This window comes from Leiobunum rupestre, chromosome 8 (assembly GCF_980474605.1).
Source record: "Leiobunum rupestre chromosome 8, qqLeiRupe1.1.hap1, whole genome shotgun sequence".
Lineage (NCBI taxonomy): Eukaryota > Metazoa > Arthropoda > Arachnida > Opiliones > Sclerosomatidae > Leiobunum > Leiobunum rupestre.
Window position 1 is genome coordinate 25,458,782 of NC_143391.1, and position 24,587 is coordinate 25,483,368.

Consider the following 24,587-nt stretch of genomic DNA (forward strand, 5'->3'; position numbering starts at 1 on the left):
GAATTTTTGGATCAAATAATTACTATAAACAATAACCAAACCAAAAATATGTATAATTTTGGTTTTCAACAGAATTTTGGTCTAATATTAGAGTAGTCACGCGTAATCCTTACCACCTGGACTTCCGCCGTGCCGCTATCGTCTCGTTTTCGTTCAACTTACCCACCGTTTTACTCATTTTACGGTATAATTATTCCCTATTTGGTGGAAACATGAACAATGTTATATCCTAAGGTTGGAAACCACAAAACAAGCCCCAAAATCCGCCTCCCACCGAAGCCCTTTTTTTTCGCAAAGCGCTTTGAAAAGGAGCCCAATCGGGCGGGTAAATAGCCTATCTGGCAACTCTGACGGTAGCCTTCCACTTCATTGACGATGACGCCACGAGAAACGTAGCAATAGCGCGCGAATGGTGAGCGCGGTGTCAAAACCAGCTGACGGCTTCGTCCCGTATCGGCTGCCATAAGATGTTTGTTCTCCGCATTCTAATGATTAATTGATAATGGTTTTTCTTTTATCCGAGCGAGCGTCCCTTTTTCGAGCCCTTCTTTTTCCTCTTTCTCTCGTTGGTTTTCCCCCTCCTACCTTCCCTCCCCCTCGCTCCTTTTGTTGCGGAAAGATTGTGTTTACAAGGCTTTTAATTGGACGATTTGTCAGTCGATTCCGGCGGATATATAAGAGAGGGTTCTATCTCGGTATGGACCGCGTGGTTAGCTTTCTCTCTCTATCTCTCTGCCTCCTCGATGGTCCGATCCACTAATGGCGACTGACGTTTTGTTAATCTAATAAAAGGTTTTTCTCTTGCCGCGGCGTTTTTGTCAAGTAAATGCTCGTTTAATGATCGGCCGGCTTCTCGGTTCCAAAATATTGATTCTTCACTCCGCGGTTCATTGTTTTTCGTCCAATACAGCGTTGCTTTTAAATTAATTTTCTAAACTCCCTTTTATCTTGTAATCCTTAATACGCGGTTTCTCTTTGGGATAAAATTTCGGTTTGTGTTCTTTGGGTCAAAAAGAGTCGACGCAACGTGGGTACTAGAGTATTTATTTGCACCTGGAAATTATATATGTGTATACTTGGAATGTTTAAGTAAGACTATAGTGGGATTGAGGATTCTCATAGAAAGAGGCGTGGCTAAGAGCCGAGACTTTTGCTAATGATAGTAGCCAGTTATTGATTTTGGAAATGCGCAACGTGGTGCATTCGACGTAGTTTAAGCCCTCGCCCAACGTCGTGCATTCGACGTAGTTTAAGCCCCCGCCCAAAGTCTTGCATTCGACGTAGTTTAAGCTAGGAGCAACAAACACAACACCCCACACAAGGAGAACGCAGCCCGTCAAAAGTCGTGGATTTTCTTGCGTACGTTTTTCATTGCCTGCTGCCGTCGGAAGGGGAAAATTCGGAAATTGTCTTCCCCCCGCCCGTAAAACGTTCAGCGTAAAGGCTCGTCCAATGGAATTCGTACACAACCCTTCGTTAGCGTGTTTTAAGGCTAGCTGCGTTCTCCTTGTGTTTGTTGCTCCTAGGTTTAAGCCCCCACCCAACGTCGTGCATTCGACGTTGCTTAAGCCCCCGCCCGTTTCTCCAGACACATTCTCAGCGCTGTGGTAATGGATCTTTAGACATTTAAAGCGTACCCGTGTATAGTTTTCTGGTTTGGTTATTGACATTCCTCATATTAGGCACATTGTGGGCCAAAGGACACGCTCGCCACAAACACCCTGTACACAGTGTACTTAGTAAAGCCATTAATAAAACCCGTCGCTTGAACACATTTTCTCTCTCTACGTGTACATTTAATCCCGCGACTGTCAAAAATGAACTCTCCGAGTCAGAATCCCTCTGAGCCGCTCCGTCATATTTAAAACCCTTTCCCGAGGAATAATAATGGCTTTTTCGGTAATAGCCTAATAATTTTTTTTATAATAAATTCTTTTTCGCGCGCTCTTAACTCGAGTACCGCGGTCTTTGGCAAACGCCTCGACTTCGACGACCTCCAAAAATTCTTTTAAACATTTTTTAATCGGGAAATTGGAAACGTTTCCCGGGCAATTTTCTTTACATCCGTTTTCGCCCCTTCTCCCTCTAGATCTTATGCAAACATTTTTTCTCTCTCCCATACTCGCTAACTCTATGTGGACCTACTTTATTAAATCTTAAGAACTCTCTCTCTCTTTCTGTATAGTTAGTACTCCGCCGTTCTTCGGGTAGTTTTTCTCCTCCTACCTCTCTTCAAAAAGTCATTTATCATCTTTTTCGCGAACCAACCCACAAATATCGATATTCGGGGACGCTCTAAAAGCTGTAAATTTTTATTACCGAGAGAAAGGAAATAAAAAGAGAACTTGGAATTGGAAGAGAGAAAGATAGAGTATTCGATGCCTTTATGAGAATAAAGGATCGACCATTTTTTCTATTTTTGTTGCACTCTCCTTTCGGCCGGGAGAAAATAAAAACAACTGGATGAAGAAAAAAAATTGCGGCTGTAGAAATATTTTCTTTCATTCCGAGTCTCTCTCGGTTTCTGGCTCTCTTTTTCTTTGAGCAAATATTCCAATTTGTCGATTTCTCCAGATTAGAAAGAGAAAAATAAGACCGATCCGTTGAGATTCTCGGGGTGACGTGATACTCGCGTTCGAACTGTTAAGCGTGATCAACTTTACCCCTTCGCGTCTTTCCGTCGTCCTTCTAGGTGATTATGGCCGTTTTATAAGGGCGCGCGAAAAGGCCGAGTAAAAGTGTCTCCTTTGTTGCTAATCAAGAAAGCGATCCTTTTCACACACCTCTTAATGCGACCGAGAACTCTTGGAGGGATTTTTTCGTTTCTTTGAAACTTTGTTTCCATTAGACTCAAGACGATGATGAGCTATCTTTTTACGCGCGATTCTAAATTACGCTCTTTTTTTCCTTTACGGTATATCACGGACTCCCTTTAATCGATATACGAAACCAATTAGTAAAATTTTTTGCTTTCATAAAAAAAAAGCTTTTCAGAGTAAGAGATGCGAAGATTCCGTCTGATAATTGGTAGTAAGCGAATGGAATTATTTAACGCTCTCAATAGGAATGGAATTAATTAAATTTTGTATATTATTATGTTAAGGTTAAGAATGCATTTATAATAATCAACTAGGCTAATACCCAAGGCACCACTTTAGGCCTAAGTCACCCTGCGACTTTTAAAGTCATTAATTCAGGGGGCCGGGTTACAATGCGTAGGAGGGTGGTGGCAAGCCCTTCGCGCCACGCGAGCCAACAGCTCCCTACACTAACTATTACCGTTAACATCAACGAGTTTTTATGGAAGGGTAAACCGAAGAGCTCAGGGGAAAACTCCTTAAACCATGTGGGGAGAGAACTTGCAAACTCAACCCAGTGCCACAAGTTGGGATCGAACCCGGCTCCTCTTGCTGCGAGGCGAAAGTGCTAACCACCCGGCTCACAACCGAAACGACTCTAGGTGGCGTAACGGCGCTAGCTTCTCCGGGGTAGTGCCTATGATCTAGCGTCTGCTACAGACATATTAAAAAGTCATAAGAAGGGGATTGGGTGCAGCACTAAAATTCGTCTCATCATTGTCATTCTAATAATCTAAGTAGAAAAAATACATTCTTGGAAACGTTTTGTGTTTATAATGGGCAGGTTATAGTATAAGCTTTGAGCTTAGGAAACATAGCGCCAACTGCCTTAATATCCATCAACTTAATATGTGAAGAAATAGCAGACGACCTTTTGTATTTCAATAATTTTTAACGAGCAGACAGCTTTCATATATTCAATTTAAAATTTGGTTGGTAGGCGGCGATATTTGCGACCAGAATTTAAACTACGCACGAAGCCTATAAATTTACCGTAGAGCGGTAGTTTTTTATGGACTCGAAATATTTTCTTTTGTGTATTTTGGAAATCAGTGAAAATCTGGAAATATCAGTGAAATTTATTTAAAGCAAAAAAGTCAGGGAAATATCAGGGAGGTTTCAGAAAGTTTGCCCTAAAGAGTACAAATTTACACCAATAAATTATTTTTAATTAAGATTTTCATTTATTACTTCTCTTCCATATTATTATATGGAACCAGCTTAAATGTCAATCGTGGAAAGTTACACTAGGTAAGTGTTTACCACATAGCTTTTATTGAGGGTATGTTAAAACATTGGGGGCTGTTGCACCTGGAAAAATTATGGAAATATCAATGAAAAATTACGGAAATATCAATGAAAAAATTATGGAAATATCAATGAAAAAATTATGGAAATATCAATGAAATAATTATGGAAATATCAGTGAAACAATTATGGAAATATCAATGCAAAAAATTTAAATATCAATGCAAAAAATTGAAATATCAATGCAAAAAATTGAAATATCAATGCAAAAATTGAAATATCAATGAAAAAATTACGGAAATATCAATGAAAACATAATGGAAATGTCAATGAAAAAATTATGGAAATATCAATGAAAACATTATGGAAATATCAATAAAAAAATTATGGAAATATCAATGAAAACATTATGGAAATATCAATGAAAACATTATGGAAATATCAATGAAAAAAGGAAATATCAGTGAAAAAATTATGGAAATATCAATAAAACAATTATGGAAATATCAATGAAAACATTATGGAAATATCAATAAAAAATAATGGAAATATCAATGAAAAAAGGAAATATCAATGAAAAAAGGAAATATCAGTGAAAAAATTATGGAAATATCAATGAAAAAAGGAAATATCAGTGAAAAAATTATGGAAATATCAATGAAAAAATGGAAATATCAATGAAAACATTATGGAAATATCAATGAAAACATTATGGAAATATCAATGAAAACATTATGGAAATATCAATAAAAAAATTATGGAAATATCAATGAAAAAAGGAAATATCAGTGAAAAAATTATGGAAATATCAATGAAAAAATGGAAATATCAATGAAAACATTATGGAAACATCCATGAAAACATTATGGAAATATTCATGAAAACATTATGGGAATATCAATGAAAACATTATGGAAATATCCATGAAAAAACTCTGAAACATCAGGGAAATCGGTTTGCGTGATCCTAGTATTATGCTAATATCATATCAACAAACGTGAACGCCACCAAAGGGCCACTCTTGTCGAGTGCGAACTAGACTTTGTCGTCTCTCTTTGGCGGAGTTTTGCGGAAGTAAGAAGTGGCGCGTAACATAATAGCCCGAAGCGGACAAAACTTCGATGAAATCGATATTCGGACCCCCCCCCCCCCCCCTTGCGATAAGTTCTGGCTGCATGCAAACACACGATCTTCTCCCTTAACCCAAAAAAAGGAGGAGATTGGAATAAAAAAATAAAATAAGCTCGCAATTTCGATTCTCAGACCTAACACTACTACCGCCACTACTACTACTAAACTAGTCCGACAAAGTAAGGAAACGGAGGGGGAAAAAGAAAATCTGAATACTCGGGCAAAACACGCGAAAGGTGAGAGAATATTACGCACTCCGCGCCTGTCTGCCCGCCATATAATAATCTGGCAAGATTCGCGGCGGCCAGGTCGGTATAACCTTTCCCGTTTTTATTTCTCCAGCGAAGAGAGTAAGATAACCGGTGTCGCCAAGGCTTAGCAAAAAGCCCCGATTTTTGAATTGGTTTCTACCTCTATAGAAAAAGGAAACGGGCTTCTCCTTTTGTTTTATCCGCGCACTCTCTTCTTCTTCCGTGTTTCTCTCCAACGAATCTTTTCTACTTTTAAAACGGAATGGAGTAGATTTTTTTAAGGATTTCTCTCTCTCTCGCGAAATGGGAAGAGGGGAGTGAAGGCACCTTTCCAATTTATGCGTAGTTTTAACTCTTTTCTCTCCTTCCCCGCCCATCTGTGGGAGCGAATGGAAAATGCTAGACGGAGGTAAAGGCGTAGCAATTTTTTCAATCTAACCCGCGTCGCGTTTACGGATATAAACTTCACCCTTTCGTAAAAGCTTTAACGTTAATGTCAGGTGACCGTTTGTATTTTTTTTACTTCGTCTATAGCGAAAACCCGTCTGCATTGGTAGATAAAACTAAATGTAAGCTCACTTCCCCGCATGCACTCTGTTTAGAGAAGGGGGGGGGGGTGCGCTTTTCTGGGCGGAGGGGAGTCCGTATAAAATTCACCTGGTTTTGGCTGTAAAAAAAACGTTATAGGTCTAAAAAGCCCTTTTTGCGAAACTTAAATTCTAAGTTAAAATATCTCTCAGGCCCTGTATTCAGCAGCTCGCTTTGGGGCACTTCCCATCGTCGACACACTACGCGAACTTTCCTTGAATACAAACCAGACTTTTTTATTCGCTTTTTATATTTTTTTTACCGTTTTTTCTTGCCTTGAAATAAAATATATACCGCTTAAGAGCGTTTAGTAGTTTTTATCGCGACTAGAAAAGAGCGAGAGTAAAGCTTGTTTTTTTTTAAAGTAGGAACGGAATGGCTTGGTTTTTTCCCGTTCGCTATTTTTTCCACTGACTTTTTAAAAAGTAGAAACTCTTTTGGGAATATTTGCAATGTAATTATCTCCCTAGCGAGTAATCGTTATGTATATCCCTCTCCCCTTGGGCCTGTACGCTGTAAAGACTTAAGGCGGGAATTTCAACTTAGTTATCTTGTTTCTCAACTTGTAACGTAATAGGCGAAAAATAGGTCAAACTCCTCCCGCTCTGAAAGTGTTTCTCGAAAAGTCGAGTCGTTATTTGACGCTAAATCGTTTTTATTTTCTTTATTGACTGCCGTGCCGTCTTTATTATTATATTTTTCGTCAATAAAAAAAAACAAGCCATTAAGGTAATACTGACCTCGATTTTACGTTCGATAAATCCGAAATAAACCCTGATAAAATATATTTTATCTTTCGCTCCTCTTAGAAAAACAAGTCGCTCGCGAATAAACGGGTTTTTGTGTTTTCGGAAATATTTTAAAACTACTTTTTTCTATCCTTTATTTTGACCCCGGGGTAGAGTCTATAGTCTTAAAACGGGGGTGTAAATCGGGGTAGGCCTAAAGATATATATATATATATATATATCTAGAAAAAAAATGACGTCGCCCAAATCAGTTCTATCATCTGTCGCCAGGGGCCACTTTGAAATAAACTCTCAAAAATTTGTCACCCTGTCGTATTTTTCACCCTTTTTTTACGGGGGAACGCGTCAAAAACATCAAGGGATTGCCGCCCTGGGCCAATATTTTTGACAGAGTACTCTCACTGGGTCAGGGGTCAACTGAGAAATCGAAATAAGCCCTCCCTCGCCCAAACAGCTCTGAACCCTTCGTGAAAATCGGTCTCACTAGCGCTTCGTCCAAATTCCCAACCACCGCTCTCCCACTTTCCCTCGCGAAACACTTGAAAACAAAAAGCAAGCTATTTTAGGTCTCCTTTTTCTTACGTTCTAGCTCGAAATATTCCCTTTCACCCCGCTCTGTAGTTGCGGCACTTATGGCCGGAACTATTTTATTTTTTGTAACACTCCGCCGTTCTTGAGCGAAAAACGCTATATTTGATTCCCCGAGTATATGGACAGCCTAAGTCATTCGGAATTGCCGAGTCTGCAATTTTCAATTCGTTTTCCAGTTCGGAAACGGACGTTGAAATAGCGAACTGACCCCTCATTCTTTTTAGCTTTCGAAACGGCTTAAGTTTGCGACTTTATCTTTTTCATTTGCTAGATACTGGGCGTGAGTTTTACAATCTCATTCGATACAGTTTTTTATTAGTTTAAATTCGAGATAAAATCGACGTTACAAATTTCGCCTACATTTGACCTACTAGCGCCTGTAGAAGTGTTCCAGTAGCGATACGCCGGTGTTACGAGAGAAGAAAATCACCCGGGGTATACCCATTTTCATTACCTAACAGTTCGGTGGAAGATAACGTCGTTCATTTGTAACCAAAGTCGCGGTGTCAACTTACGAACGAAATTTAATTCCGCCTTAATTTCAAATTCATTGTACTTCAATTCTGATAATTTAAATAAATATTATTCAAAGCGGTAGACAAAGCGAAGGCGGCTCGATCTTTGGAGTCTTGTTTGCCCGATTAATTTCTGCTCCCGTTGTTTTGTTTAAAAGGTAAAGAAACGGGGTGCCAACTACTTTCCTTCGCTCGAACAAACCTAAAAAGGTTCCTTTTAATGGGAAGTCGAGCCGAATTCGCTTCCTTCTGTCGCGATGGCGCGTAATTTGTAAATACAACATCTTTGGAGAAAGCAGCCGGAGAAGGAGAAAGTTAACTTTCGTTCGCCGCCGCCGCCGCCAAAGGTAAAAAGAGAGGAAACGCGAAACTAGGTACGCTGCCCCTTTGAAATCCGGCGGCCTGGAATAGGGACGTTAGGGCCCTTCATTATGTAATTTTTCAGCTCCGTTTTGCCTCGTAATTTTTGCCCCCTGGCATCGTTCGCCGAGGGGGACGTTACAAAGGGAACGCCAGTGAGAGAGAAGCTAGTACGGTAACCCGGGTTTGATTTAATAAACGATAAGTTTTAATAGAGTTTTCGGTAATTGGGTTCGGAATGCGAACAGACTGGCTGCGTGGTTCTCCGCCTCGGAAAAGTATTACCGCGGATACTTATCGAAGATAGTAATAGGGTAAAGTCCGCGACGCGAGGTTTATAACCGAAAGGTCTTTTAACATTTTATTGTATTTTGGGCCTCGGGAAGGCAAATTTAGGCGGTACGATTGCCACTGGAGGGCGTTAGGGGGCGAGATTAAAAATCCTCGGCGTCGGTGGGAGGCTGGAATCATCCGTTTCGGGATGTAACTAAAATGGAAGTCGCGGGGAAGTTAACGTAGCGAATAATAATAAAAGCCGGCGCCGACTTCTCCTCGCGAAGAAGAACCGCGCCAGGTGATTTCGAAATGAGTTTTCATTTTCGGCGCGTCACTTTCCAAACGGCCGCCGTCCCTACCGCCCTCTAGCGGTAGAAAAGATCGTAACGTGTAAACCCTTTCCACTCCTACGCTTCTTATGGAAAGGCTCGCGTCACTCCGTTCCTCGAGTCGATGGGGATTATGGACCTAAGAAGCTCGGGAGCATCCCATCCAACCCCCTTTCGCCGTTTGAAAAAAGAAAAATATTTCTGCAGGACGGTCTCTTTCGTATCGACGCTCCTTTGCCGCGTACGCGTTACTCGTCCCTTCTCGCAATTGCGGAAGACGGGGACGCGGACGCGCGGGAGTTTCATCGCCGGCGGAGACGGGCGTGGAATAGCTTCCGGCGTTTTGGAAGGATATCTTTTAAGTTGGCCATAATCGGATGTGGGGGTTTTCTGTCGCTAGGGGGCGACGCCGAAATAGCTCCCAAATGGGAAAATATTCGCTAGATACGGTTTAAATTTTTCATTTGATTATTTCATAGCCACTGACTTTGCCTCTCTCTGTTCGAATCGACGAGTAAAATGCGCTAAAGAAAAAGTATACTTAGTATGAAATGGAGAGCGAGACAAACTATTTCTGGCAGCTTAGGGACCGTAGAGCTGCTTTTCGAGGGAAAAGTGGCGTTTTTCAGGAGAGTCTGTCTAGGCTAGATCGCGCCTGCGAGAATATTAATGGGATATGAAAAAGGATATCACGAAATTTTATAGTTTTTAACTCGTCTGAATGGAATGGATCTGGTAAGTGGGTTTTAGTAGCGGAAACCTTCTATTATATACGTACGTGCGTGTGGTTTCAAGTCGTACACTTGAATTCGCCGCGTGCCACGCCGAGTCGCATCAAATCGATCCTTTGTGTATCGCGTGAACCTCCCCACAAAACGACGCGCTGTTAAATGTACTCGTGACTGATCCTTATAAACTAGTTTTTGCTTTACAAACAAATATTTTAAAAGCGTGTTAGTACAACGTTTTAAATTATATGACTAATAAATTGCCGTACTAGGTCGTCGTGGCAGGGTTAGCAAGAACTAGCCAGACAGGTTTAACCCCCCCCCCCCCGGGCTAAAACCACTTTGGATTTAGGGTCGAAATGTCCTAGGGGTAAAAAGGTCGGCCGACTACTAAATGTCGACTCTTTACCGCCTTTTTTTTAATAGACCTAAGAACCGAATCCGAAACGACGTCGGGCCGACTTTATATTAATGCTTATTTCTGACCCAAAACTTATACAAATACGTTTGAAGAACAAATAGAAGTGAATAAAAAATAATCTCAAAATCATCAAACAGTCAGAAAATAATTAAATATCCCCTTTTCCTAAATACATATGGTCGGTTTCATAAAGTTAATGTCGAATCCAATTATTAAATGTAAGGTCTATTTTAAGTCGGATAGTGGTCGGCATACCGACCATAAATAGTCCCAAAAAAGGATTTACAGTTTTAGTGTCGAAAAACGTTCGGACGTTTTTAGGTCGGCATTTGGTCGTCGACTATAAAGCGACTTTTCGACCGTACCTCGACCCTAAAACGACTTCATGTGCTACAGGGGCGTAAGTAACGAGAGCTAGATATAAGCAATTGGGGGATCTTACAATTAATTTTGCGCGTGAAAATACGCTGCCATGTTAGGGTATAAAAGCGGGTAAATAAGTCTGCTATACCTCACAATGTAAAGGTACTGTCACTCGCAAAAACGTAATTTTTAAATCGGTCAATTTGAGCATTTTTTTATTAGTTGGTTTAACCGGTTTAAAACACCGGTTACAACTAGTTTTAGCCATACTGGATTTTTAATTTAGAAAAAAGCGGGTTTTTTTTAACCCTGCATCGTGGGCTAATACCGTATTCCTAATTACTACACTAACAATTAATTAAATCAAATTACTTCGCAATTATTTTATCGTGAAATACTAGCCTTTCTCTTCCTATCCCCGGACCGTCTCAAAATACGCGGTCCTCTTCTCTCAACTCTACTCGACCAGGTGATCTTTTCCGAGAGTTAAAGGACCCGAACTAAAGGCCAGGAATCCATCAATTCGTAGATGTAATTGCCTCAAATTGTCAGGATTTTAGAGAGAGCTTAAGCCCAAGTATTGCAACATGTCACTTTCACAATATATCTTCAAATTATGGCCAATAATGAGAACGATTCACTAATTGCTTTTTAGGAAACACATTTTAAAGCGAAGCGATTAGAGGTTTGATTTTAACGCTTTTAATTATTCTAGATGGCGTCAATGTCAATTATTTATTGGTGAGAGTGGAATAAATGCTCAGATTTATTATACAAATTTCATATGATATTATTTTAACCAAAAATTAAAAAAATACACAAAAAGAAATATCAACAAATAATAATTTTCGCTTTTTTTAGATAATTTAAAAAATCAACATTTTTTTTATACTGCTAGCGACATCTGTTAAGACTTCGGGTATTTAAAAATCCGCCTCTAATGGCGTTACCCCCGTGAAAGGATCTTCTCCCTTTTCCTGTTAAGGTAATTCGGTTGGTGTTTTGTGCATTGCATAAAGGGTATTTAACTTTCCATTACGCTTTAGCATAAGTTTATAAGATTCTACTATAAGTATGACATTTACGATTCTTCACGTGCAAACGTTTTACCGAGAGCTATTCACAAGAGAGACGCTATAACGGGCTTCGTTACAGTTTTGCGTCCGCTCGCTAACGCGTCTCACGTAGCCTTGGACAGCGCCTCGCCAGGGGGCGATTTTATTTTTGTTATGACGTCACTCCCTGAATAGCTTTCAGTAAAATATTCCCCAAAGATACACACAACATTATAGACTTATGGAACAACATTATAGACTTATGGAACAACATTATAGACTTATGGAACAACATTATAGACTTATGGAACAACATTATAGACTTATGGAACAACATTACAGACTTATGGAACAACATTACAGACTTACGGAACAACATTACAGACTTACGGAACAACATTACAGACTTACGGAACAACATTACAGACTTACGGAACAACATTACAGACTTACGGAACAACATTACAGACTTACGGAACAACATTACAGACTTACGGAACAACATTACAGACTTACGGAACAACATTACAGACTTACGGAACAACATTACAGACTTACGGAACAACATTACAGACTTACGGAACAACATTACAGACTTACGGAACAACATTACAGACTTACGGAACAATAGTATAGACTTATGGAACAATAGTATAGACTTATGGAACAACATTATAGACTTATGGAACAACATTACAGACTTATGGAACAACATTACAGACTTATGGAACAACATTACAGACTTACGGAACAACATTACAGACTTACGGAACAACATTACAGACTTACGGAACAACATTACAGACTTACGGAACAACATTACAGACTTACGGAACAACATTACAGACTTACGGAACAACATTACAGACTTACGGAACAACATTACAGACTTACGGAACAACATTACAGACTTATGGAACAATAGTATAGACTTATGGAACAATAGTATAGACTTATGGAACAATAGTATAGACTTATGGAACAATATTATAGACTTATGGAACAATATTATAGACTTATGGACCAGTATTATAAATTTATGGCTTTAGGTAGCGTAAAATGTTCCAAAGTAAGAAAGATTTTTATTCGGGACTATTCTGAAGATGGCGCAACGCAACACTAGGGGGATTTCACGCTTCTGTACAATGTATAATGGTTTTTATAAAATATTCCAAAATTGCCTGGCGCTGCAATCAAATTGGTTTTCTCGAGGTACGGTACCTTTTCTTAATTTAAATTAGTTACTAAGTTCTTTCACGGTTTTTCTATAACGAAATTGTATCTAACCTAATCAGCTCAAACAACGTAAAGTGTACATACGTGTAATCCCTTTTAAAATCTCCCTCATAATTAATCCAGTTTCTAATTGATGCTCGTGGTATCGAGTACCGGAGCTCAAGCACGCTACAAAAACAAAGACTTTTTTTCTAATCTTTCTTTTTCTTTAGTCTATCTAGTTAGGTAGGATTGAGGTGGGGGGGATTGAGATGGGGGGGGGGGGGGCTTGTTGGAAGCCAGAAGGATTCCACCTTTCTTATATTGATCAAAGAGCGTCGTTTTTTTGTCGTTCGTCCTTTAAGATTTATGAAGAGGAGTGCGCTATCAAAGGTGGCTCTGTGTTTCTAGACTTTGACAGATAATGGTTCAACATCAAAGACGGGTTCCCCCGTCATCCTAATCTGGTCTTACAATCCCGACGCCCTTAGCCGATAGTTTACTTTAAATCGAGTCCCTATAGACCGTACCCTTCCTAAAGCCTTCCGGCTTAAGTGTCGACTTATCCCGAACCATCCGCCTATAATAATGCATCGTACTATTTTCTGCCTTTCCTTCGTAAAGTTTGCTCCGTTATATTTTACGCGCATTTCGTCGGTGAGGGTTCTTAGACTCGCCCCAGTTATATTTCAAAGGGGGGTTTACCGAAGCGTGCGTGCGCGCCCGGGGGGTGGCTTGAGCTTATATATGACTGGTAATAAAATTTCGGGGGAGTTTTTGGGGTTTATCCCTCCGCCGTTGCCTTTTCCTTCAAATCCAGTGTTAAGATAGATGAAAAATGCGACCGAATTTCGAATTATGTAAAAATATACGAAAATGCTTAATCATCGCTATTTCGTCGGGCCCGGGCCCCCGCGTGGCAGGAGGCCGTGTCTTTTCATCAACCGCGCCCTTTATGAGTCCCCGGCTCGCAAATTTTCAGTCTCTTCCGAAGGACCACCGGCGGACGAAAAAATGTGTACGCCGAATAAGTAAGCGGAGACCCGCATTATTGCGACAGTGTACTACCGCCGCACAATGTCCTATGGAATTAAGTAATCTGAAATATTTTGGTTAGAGGTCGGATTATTTTATATAAAGGCGCTTATGCGGAGAACCCCCTTGACGAGTCTCTTCTGTCTCTGTCAACAAAGTTTCCCCGACTATTACGAATATTGGACTTCTTCCGGACCACTTTTTATAATTTGCCATAAATCGAGTTTACGTAAAACGCCCGACAGGTTGCGTTCCGTAGTTAAACTTTCGTAGTGTCGTTGTGGCCTCCAAAAGCGAGCCCGGGCCCCGGTAAAACGATAATTCCAGGCCCAGAAAATAGATGTATTGAGAAACTTGGGTGCAAAACCGAGACATCGACCTGCACGGGCCCGGATAATTTATGATTATTTCCTCTTATTTTGTCGGGCCCGAGTTTCGTCCGCTTATTTTGGTCGTCGGTGATTAAATTAGTGTTTTTTTACTTGGAAGGATAACTGGTCCTTTTGCCAAGAATTTATGCCGGCTAACGGAGAATATGTAGCAATAAATATTCTACGCCTACAAGGAGAGATAATTCGAAATCGTACTGAATGTCTTTTTCCTCTTACGAAGAGAAAGGAGGGAAGATTGCACTATGGCTTTTCTTCCGGAAACCATGAATTGAACGGGTGCCAGGGCCGTCTAAAGGCATGGGCTAAATGGGCTACAGCCCAGGGCCCCCACCCAGCCATACAGCCTCTACTCTACGGATAAGGGTTTAGTTGGTTAAATATTATTTATGCTCATTTAATATTATGTAAATTTTAGTTACGTCTAAAGTAATTTGACTCATCGCCACATCGCGTATCATACGGTACCAACAATATCTAAAACCTAACAGCGAGTCACTGTCAGTAAAAATCTTATTTTCAGACCAGAGTGACTGAGAAAAATCTTTTCACCTCGGGCAGGAATCGAACCTACGACCTTTGGGTTACCGTCCCAACGCCACTACCATAGGACTACCGAGGCCACGAATAATCAGGCCTCGGACATCCAATTTAAGAATGACTCGATCTGGTTCACATTATTGACGGGATACATTTAACCCGTTGTTGACGGTGCCGTAGCATTTTACGTCAACTAATTTATAACAGGACCTTGATAGCCTGTAGTCATAACATTGAGAATTTATTATTTATAATTACGCAGGAATTAATATATATAGAAGTTTCATTTCAAATCAAGGAATACCTCTGCGTATTGTTCCATACCAGAGTGACTGAGACTTGATTTGAAATGAAACTTCTATATATATTAATTCCTGCGTAATTATAAATAATAAATTCTCAATCTTATTTTCAGACTTCAGTAGGCCTATGTTATACCTTTGAAATTAAAAGTTTTGGTTGATTATTGTGTAGTTGAATATAGACAACGGACATACAAAGGCTAACCGTTGGGGATCGCGAAGGTCTTAAGAAATAATTTAGCCCAGGGCCACAAAAGGTCTTAAGACGGGCCTGACGGGTGCTGCCCACATATTCTCTGTATACCTTAATGCATTCTGGCTTTTGCCAACGGTCTTAAAAATATGAATATTCATAGTTTTATAAGTCGGAAAATGACCGAGGCCTTTTTTCCGAAAAAAATAAAAAAAAGTTTTAATTCCATGATTAGTCTACTATTGTTTGCAAATTTAAATAAAGCGGCATTTTCGCCCCATTTTTTATAATCTAAAAGTAAAACTAAACCTCTAGACTAGCTTTCATAAACTGATTAACAATGTAACACTATTAATGTTTTGTAGTATGTTTACTGTTATTAGACACTTTATATCGATAAAAAGATTCAATTTTTTATTTTTCCGATTTGCGGAAAATTTTCTATAAATTCTTCCGCATTTTATTTTTCCGGAAAATTTACAACACTAAATATTCCTATCGGATACCACCACGCTTAAAGTAGATAGTAGTATAGATATTTAAGGGGTTTTTTCCCGAGTTCTTCGGTTTCCCCTTCCATAAAAACTTGTCGAGGTTAACGGCAATAGTTAGTGTAGGGGCTGTTGGCTCGCGTGGCATGAAGGGCTTGCCACCACCCTCCTACGCATTGTAACCCGGCCACCTGGATTTATGGCTTTAAAAGTCGCTTTATGACTTCGGCCTAAGGTGGTGCCTTGGGTATTAGCCTAGCTGATTATTATTATTATTTTTATTATTAAATAGCCAAATTTGCGGATGCGCGAAAAGACACTCTTTATATATCCCGATGGATTCTAATCGTATTATCATCAGTCACATAACAACCATAAGTATGACACTTCATATTGTTTCAATGCAAATTTTCAAAGCGAACATATTTTCAACACTGACCCTCCCGCCCAGCTCAGACTTGGACTCGCAATCGAACTGACTTGCGAGTAGTATATTATCGTCCTTGTTATTAGTATATTTCTATTTCGGCATATTTTAGACACTAGGGGGCTCTGTTATTATTACTAATAATAATAAAAACACTTATGGCAACGGATACTTCATGGTATAATGTTTATTTTAAAACTAGTAAAATTATTTAAAAACCCGGGAACTTTCGATCCGAAGCTGCTTTTCAAGCGTCTAGTCCTTACAATTTGTAAAGGAAGTGTTTTGATTATTTTAAGTAATTAATAACCATGGAAAAAAAATTAACATCTACGATTATAGTTATTATGTTACTGGCGCCTTGGATTAACAATAGTAGTGCCTACCTGGAGATATCACTTGGAAGAAACCTGACAAGCAAATGACTTTTGCGACAGCAGCGCCGCTTCGGCGAAGTTAACGGAGAATTTCCGAAACTCCCGTAACACGTAGCCTTCTACAAGGCAGAACCCGTAACAAACACTTAGGAAATGTACGCGGAACGTTAGAGTAATTATATCCTGGTAGGCACTACTATTGTTAATCCAAGCTGGCGCTTTTACCAATGAGCGAGATTTAATATTGTTTGGCAAATGTCCTCTAAATTATACAAAACCAATATTATACGGTTTAAGAGTTTTATAATGACGTAATAACAACTCGTTTATGACGTCAGTTTGGACTAACCTTTGAAATAATTAACTACGGTGGAATAATTCGCAAATAGAGTATAGGAAAATTGTCCACTTTGTCACGTATCGCCATTCATTGGATTGCGGCTCTATTTGTAATCCACGATGGAGCTGCGGCGATTTAAGTTTGATTTGTACGGTTTGGGCGTATCGTCGTTTAGTGGCGCCATCTTTCGAGCGGAAGGAATACGGCGCTCGCGAAACCACGATTTGTCAATTTTACGCGGCGACGAATGGAGATCTCGCGGTGAAAACGGGTGGGCGACCCCTGCCCACTTCAACATCAAAGGTATATATAGAAAATAAATTGCGGAGTCTGGCCAGTGAGGATAAGGTTTGTCGCGAGAAACCTCGGAGAAAACGAGTACTTTATATTATATAGGAGGGTTTACTAGAACCGAGGGGGGGGCGAAATGCAATTCTCAAACCTTTCGGGAATTAATGGTTAATTAGCTATTCCGAGACGGGAAGAAATTGGGTGTTTAACGAGGTGCCGAAAAATCGGTGTTGCGCCGTCTTTGCCTGACTAATTACGTCAATTTATGACTCTCTGATTTTCGTCATTAGTCAGGGCGTGTTTCTAAAGCGGTTCTTTCACTTTTTTTTTAATTGAAAAATGCTCGTTTTGGAAGCAAACTCGTTCACTCTAGATTAAGTAAAGACACAAACTCATTTTGGGCTCTCCTCTCCTTCTTAATATATGATTAAACCCTGGCCGACTATCCCTGAATACTGTCTTCCATAATCCCCCGGGATTCGCTCCATTAATCTCTTCTCTCTGGCTCGATTCTTTCGGCCGCTTGTTATCGGCCAAAGGTTTTTAAGAAATTGCCCCGCATCCAGTCGCGATACCGTCTTGATATTTCCATAATTAATAGTCGCGTGTGCGGGAGTGGGGTTGCCTATTATGTTTAAGGCTGTTGGCCCGTTGTTGATCGAAGCAATTGACTGTGAATGGAGTGTACTATATCTAGCATATCGGAAGTACAGGGTGTTTCAGAATTCAGTACAGTAACTTTGAGGTGTTATAGGGGTTGAGTAAAGATGTATGACTGTCTTTGTCGCGATCCTCCGCGATGAATAGGAAAAGCGCTAGAGAGCGTTAAAGTTTGCCCTAAAAACGCCTAAATGTAACTCGTTTTGAAATTTTTAATATTTAGGCTTAGTTTCTCTATTCGGTGTTATAGTCGCTTGAAGGGCTTGCCACCACCGTCCTACGCATTGTAACACGGCCACCTGTTTAAGGCATTATAAGCTGCTAAATGACTTGGGCCTAAGGTGGTGCCTGATTATTATTATTCTTATTATTATTGGGATTTAGTTAGAAAAAATGCATGAGGAAGCCTACAAGTGTCATACTTAGATGTATTATGTTACTTATGATAATACCTAGAACGGCAGAAGTATCAATCCCAAAAAATGGGGCCTAATTTGCGGATGTGTACACCGCGTCACGACCCAAAAACGTGTCCGTTTAAAGGGAATAGAACAGCTAGGCTTTTTTTTTCAAAATGCAAAATAGTTTATCCATAACTCAAAATGTAAAATGCAAAATACTTTCTCCATAACTCAAAATGCAAAATGTAAAATTCAAAATACTTTCTTCATAACTCAAAATGCAAAATGTAAAATGCAAAATACTTTCTTCATAACTCAAAATGCAAAATACTTTCTCCATAACTCAAAATGCAAAATGTAAAATGCAAAATACTTTCTTCATAACTCAAAATGCAAAATGTAAATTGCAAAATACTTTCTTCATAACTCAAAATGCAAAATGTAAAATGCAAAATACTTTCTTCATAACTCAAAATGCAAAATGTAAAATGCAAAATACTTTCTCCATAACTCAAAATGCAAAATGTAAAATGCAAAATACTTTCTTCATAACTCAAAATGTAAAATGCAAAATACTTTCTCCATAACTCAAAATGCAAAATGTAAAATGCAAAATACTTTCTCCATAACTCAAAATGCAAAATGTAAAATGCAAAATACTTTCTTCATAACTCAAAATGTAAAATGCAAAATACTTTCTTCATAACTCAAAATGTAAAATGCAAAATACTTTCTTCATAACTCAAAATGTAAAATGCAAAATACTTTCTTCATAACTCAAAATGCAAAATGTAAAATGCAAAATACTTTCTTCATAACTCAAAATGCAAAATACTTTCTCCATAACTCAAAATGCAAAATACTTTCTCCATAACTCAAAATGCAAAATGTAAAATGCAAAATACTTTCTTCATAACTCAAAATGCAAAATGTAAAATGCAAAATACTTTCTTCATAACTCAAAATGCAAAATGTAAAATGCAAAATACTTTCTCCATAACTCAAAATGCAAAATGTAAAATGCAAAATACTTTCTTCATAACTCAAAACGCAAAATACTTTCTCCATAACTCAAAATGCAAAATGTAAAATGCAAAATACTTTCTTCATAACTCAAAATGCAAAATGTAAATTGCAAAATACTTTCTTCATAACTCAAAATGCAAAATGTAAAATGCAAAATACTTTCTTCATAACTCAAAATGCAAAATGTAAAATGCAAAATACTTTCTCCATAACTCAAAATGCAAAATGTAAAATGCAAAATACTTTCTTCATAACTCAAAATGTAAAATGCAAAATACTTTCTCCATAACTCAAAATGCAAAATGTAAAATGCAAAATACTTTCTCCATAACTCAAAATGCAAAATGTAAAATGCAAAATACTTTCTTCATAACTCAAAATGTAAAATGCAAAATACTTTCTTCATAACTCAAAATGTAAAATGCAAAATACTTTCTTCATAACTCAAAATGTAAAATGCAAAATACTTTCTTCATAACTCAAAATGCAAAATGTAAAATGCAAAATACTTTCTTCATAACTCAAAATGCAAAATACTTTCTCCATAACTCAAAATGCAAAATACTTTCTCCATAACTCAAAATGCAAAATGTAAAATGCAAAATACTTTCTTCATAACTCAAAATGCAAAATGTAAAATGCAAAATACTTTCTTCATAACTCAAAATGCAAAATGTAAATTGCAAAATACTTTCTTCATAACTCAAAATGCAAAATGTAAAATGCAAAATACTTTCTTCATAACTCAAAATGCAAAATGTAAAATGCAAAATACTTTCTCCATAACTCAAAATGCAAAATGTAAAATGCAAAATACTTTCTTCATAACTCAAAATGTAAAATGCAAAATACTTTCTCCATAACTCAAAATGCAAAATGTAAAATGCAAAATACTTTCTCCATAACTCAAAATGCAAAATGTAAAATGCAAAATACTTTCTTCATAACTCAAAATGTAAAATGCAAAATACTTTCTTCATAACTCAAAATGTAAAATGCAAAATACTTTCTTCATAACTCAAAATGTAAAATGCAAAATACTTTCTTCATAACTCAAAATGCAAAATGTAAAATGCAAAATACTTTCTTCATAACTCAAAATGCAAAATACTTTCTCCATAACTCAAAATGCAAAATACTTTCTCCATAACTCAAAATGCAAAATGTAAAATGCAAAATACTTTCTTCATAACTCAAAATGCAAAATGTAAAATGCAAAATACTTTCTTCATAACTCAAAATGCAAAATGTAAAATGCAAAATACTTTCTCCATAACTCAAAATGCAAAATGTAAAATGCAAAATACTTTCTTCATAACTCAAAACGCAAAATACTTTCTCCATAACTCAAAATGCAAAATGTAAAATGCAAAATACTTTCTTCATAACTCAAAATGCAAAATGTAAATTGCAAAATACTTTCTTCATAACTCAAAATGCAAAATGTAAAATGCAAAATACTTTCTTCATAACTCAAAATGCAAAATGTAAAATGCAAAATACTTTCTCCATAACTCAAAATGCAAAATGTAAAATGCAAAATACTTTCTTCATAACTCAAAATGTAAAATGCAAAATACTTTCTCCATAACTCAAAATGCAAAATGTAAAATGCAAAATACTTTCTCCATAACTCAAAATGCAAAATGTAAAATGCAAAATACTTTCTTCATAACTCAAAATGTAAAATGCAAAATACTTTCTTCATAACTCAAAATGTAAAATGCAAAATACTTTCTTCATAACTCAAAATGTAAAATGCAAAATACTTTCTTCATAACTCAAAATGCAAAATGTAAAATGCAAAATACTTTCTTCATAACTCAAAATGCAAAATACTTTCTCCATAACTCAAAATGCAAAATACTTTCTCCATAACTCAAAATGCAAAATGTAAAATGCAAAATACTTTCTTCATAACTCAAAATGCAAAATGTAAAATGCAAAATACTTTCTTCATAACTCAAAATGCAAAATGTAAAATGCAAAATACTTTCTCCATAACTCAAAATGCAAAATGTAAAATGCAAAATACTTTCTTCATAACTCAAAACGCAAAATACTTTCTCCATAACTCAAAATGCAAAATGTAAAATGCAAAATACTTTCTTCATAACTCAAAATGCAAAATATAAAATGCATTTTGAAAATCAATTTTCAAAATGCAAAATGTTTTTATAAAATCACTCTGATTAGTTATTATTAGTCGCGTACATTTAAAATGAATTTATTTTACACGCGGAGAACATTAATTAATTACGAATTAATTATTATTATTAATTATAAATTAATAATAATTACGTAGAGATTTGAAAACCATCCTCGCAGTCTGCGTGGTGGCACAGTACGAATGTTCGTCTGCTTCTGAGTAAGTGAGTAAGTGAGTAACTGAGTATCGCCATCTATGATTACTTGGGAGTAAATAGCAGACGAACTTTCTCTACAAGAGCCGCGATGATGGTATCAGAGTAAAAACATTTTGGTAATGTTTTTCCACTTATCAAACCCACAAAATGCAAAATACTTTTTCTAACTTAAAATGCAAAATGGTACTTTGCAAATTGCATTCTCAAAATGCATTTTGAACAACCCTGAGAACCGCCGGTATTTGGTGTGGAACACCAACACTTATTTGTCTTTCGATATTTCTGGCGCTAGTTAGTGAATTCTTGCACAAATTGTGACGGGGTCTTCCATAAAAAACGTTTTCCCATTAATTATTTAAAATATTTAAAATTATTTAAAATAGTAATTATAATATTTACCATTTTTAAACAATTTATTTAGCAAGAATGTATATATTTATACTTGAGGATAATCACTTTGTTGAGACGACCTGTTGTCATCATAGTCGAATTTCACCATGGCAACAGAGGGGGAAGGAAATACGTCACCGGTGTGCGCTTCAATCGCGTCGGAAGGCAATGAGATACTGCAGGGTTGCCACACGTCAGAGAAATCAGCGAAAATTCGGGGAATTTAAAAATGGGAATAATAAGTCAGGAAATGTTAAGAATTTGTAAAAATTCAGGCAATTCAATTTTATCTTGACACTTTTTGAAGGTAATTTTACTCTAGATCTATGACAAATTCTATGATTATCATTTATTTACTTGAAAGTTTGGCTATTTTTTTCCACATTGAAATAACCTTTTTACTGAAATATAAGTCAATTTAAATTTATTAACTTCTGATAAAAGTTAAATGTAAAATAAAAATTTTGGGTTTAAAAAGTCAGGGAAAATCTCTTAAAATGGTACAGGGAAAACAGGGGATTTGAATCTCAAAATTTTGTGGCAATCCTGTACTAAGCTGTTTTGATTTCTTATAGGTACAATTATCGAGCAAATAACATTAGCACTATAGCGAGTTGAATACTTTTAAACTTCTGATAGCATTTAATAGATGATGCAACGAATAAATCCGCGTACAACTTCTAAACCATATGATGAAATTAGTGTTGTAAGTCGGAAAATTTTTCGTATTTTTCCGAAGAAATTAAAACATTAAAAACCCTTCAAAGTAATTTATGTTTAAATTTTATATTAGTGGTTTAACCGGTTTAAACCACCGGTTACAACCGGTTAAAACCCTTACTGGATTTTTTAATTTTAAAAAAAGCCGTTTTTTTTGTTTTTTTGTTTTGTTTACGATTTGCGGAAATTTTTCCGCATTTTATTTTTCCGGAAAATTAGCAACTCTAGATGAAATTATATTCTAACAACGTGTTTCTATTTTTGCGTCATTTCAGGGCTTTCGTCGTCGTTGGTGCTGGTCGGATCCGTCGGAAGTCGTAGTTCGTTCGTCTCGCGTCGTGTCTTTATGTGTCTGTCCGGGGACCATGGACTGGTCCCGTAACGGGGACTCGGGAACCGGTGCGCCAGGATATCCGGGATCGCGTCCGCAGTTGTGTCTTCGTCGGGGGACGAAGAGGGAGACCCGGGGTCCCTGCGACAGAGGCTCCGGGACCGTCCCGGCATGCGGTGGCCCGTCTCTCCGCCGCCGACCGCGAGGCCCAACAGCAACGGCCTCCTCACCGGATCGCCTCCCGCCAACGGACGCCTCCACTCGTACAGCACCAATTCCAACTCGGATCAACTCCAAGACCTGAGTTACAGCTCCGAGAGCAGCTGCCAGCAGTTCGCCCTCCACGAGGTAAATTGCGCTCTCCTCTTTTCGCGAAACCCCCCCGACCCCCCTCCCTTCCGATAATTAACGAAGAGTAATTGGCCCGTTTTTGACTTTCGTCAGCCTCCCATTAATTTCGCCCTCAAAGTACCCACTCGCGATTGAAGATTTCTTTACCTGTACTTAAAAGTTTGTTGTTGAAATTTCCATTTGGACTCCGGCATCGGTGCCGTCGGAAGGAATTAGGATTTAAGCTGGTTTCACACTCGACGGAAAATATGCCGGAAAGACGATAATAAACGCCGAGCTGAAAATTTATTCCCATTCGATGTACAGCTAACGTTCAACTTTACGCTGCTAATTTTCCGTCGAGTGTGAAACCAGCTTAAAAAGAGAAGCGCTTACCGCCGAAACTTTCAAAGTTGGACTCTTGTTAATCTCAAAACGTGGCTGTATCCGAAAGCTTAAGTAACGTACTTCAATGGAAAACTAAAACTTATTAAAAATACAAGAAAGCGTCGGTAAAGCGGGCGATGCAAAGCGCCGTTCCTTTGATCTCCGTGTCGTTTCGCCGAAATGTCGCGGCCATCATCCTTTTAATTTTTCCAAGCCCAGCGTGCGCTATTCCGGGTTAACAACCTCGCTGTTATACATTGTCGAGTTTTAAGATTTAACCCGCGACTTAGCTAACGCTTCCTAATTATTTAAAATGAGGCGTACCGTACGCCTCTCCCCGCCGTTGACCGTACCTTCCGGTAACTGCGGGCGGGTTTTTAAACCGTGGTCATCATTTTCCCAAGTAGCATCCTTCCGCGTCCGCGCTATTATACAGGGTGTTTCAAAAGGTTATTCATAAATTTGAAGGAGTGGTAGGGGGTGAGTTGAGAAGTATGCCTGTTTTTCCCCATTCTCCTACGATGAGTTAAAAGAGCGCCAGAGAGCTTCAAAGAGTGGCCTACTAGCCACTGGAAGGAGGCTGCAACAATCGCAAAACACAGCAGCAGGGAAACGCGAACATTAAGGTTTGGGTTCGTGTGATAGGTAATAAAGGACTTTGTAAACGAATCGAGTTAACCAGCGTAAAAAAGCAAACTTAAACAGTATTTAAAGTCACTGCTGCTGTGTTTTGCCCTTGTTGCAGCCTACCTAGTAGGCCACACTTTGAAGCTCTCTGGCGCTCTTTTAACTCATCGTAAGAAAATGGAAAAAAAACAGGCATACTTCTCAACTCACCCCCTTCAACTCCTTCAAATTTTTGCATAACCTTTTGAAACTCCCTGTATAGGATATAGGGAGAAGGAGATGGAGC

General features: G+C 38.1%; 1 protein-coding gene across 3 annotated transcripts in view; it reads left to right on the plus strand.

Moving 5' to 3' along the window:
* The window catches only part of LOC149932898 (rhomboid-related protein 2-like), a 128,796-nt gene that overhangs the window by 26,243 nt on the left and 77,966 nt on the right, over window positions 1-24,587 (plus strand). For 2 of the 3 annotated variants that reach the window (XR_016473270.1, XM_090157488.1), the window contains exon 1: window positions 22,891-23,305. Coding sequence is in view for 2 of the 3 variants with exons in the window: in XM_090157488.1 (XP_090013614.1) it covers window positions 23,129-23,305 (177 nt within the window). In the remaining variant the exon portion in view is untranslated. Of the gene's footprint in view, window positions 1-22,890; window positions 23,306-24,587 lie in introns of those variants that run through there. The other variant, XM_090157489.1, reaches the window with a different exon arrangement.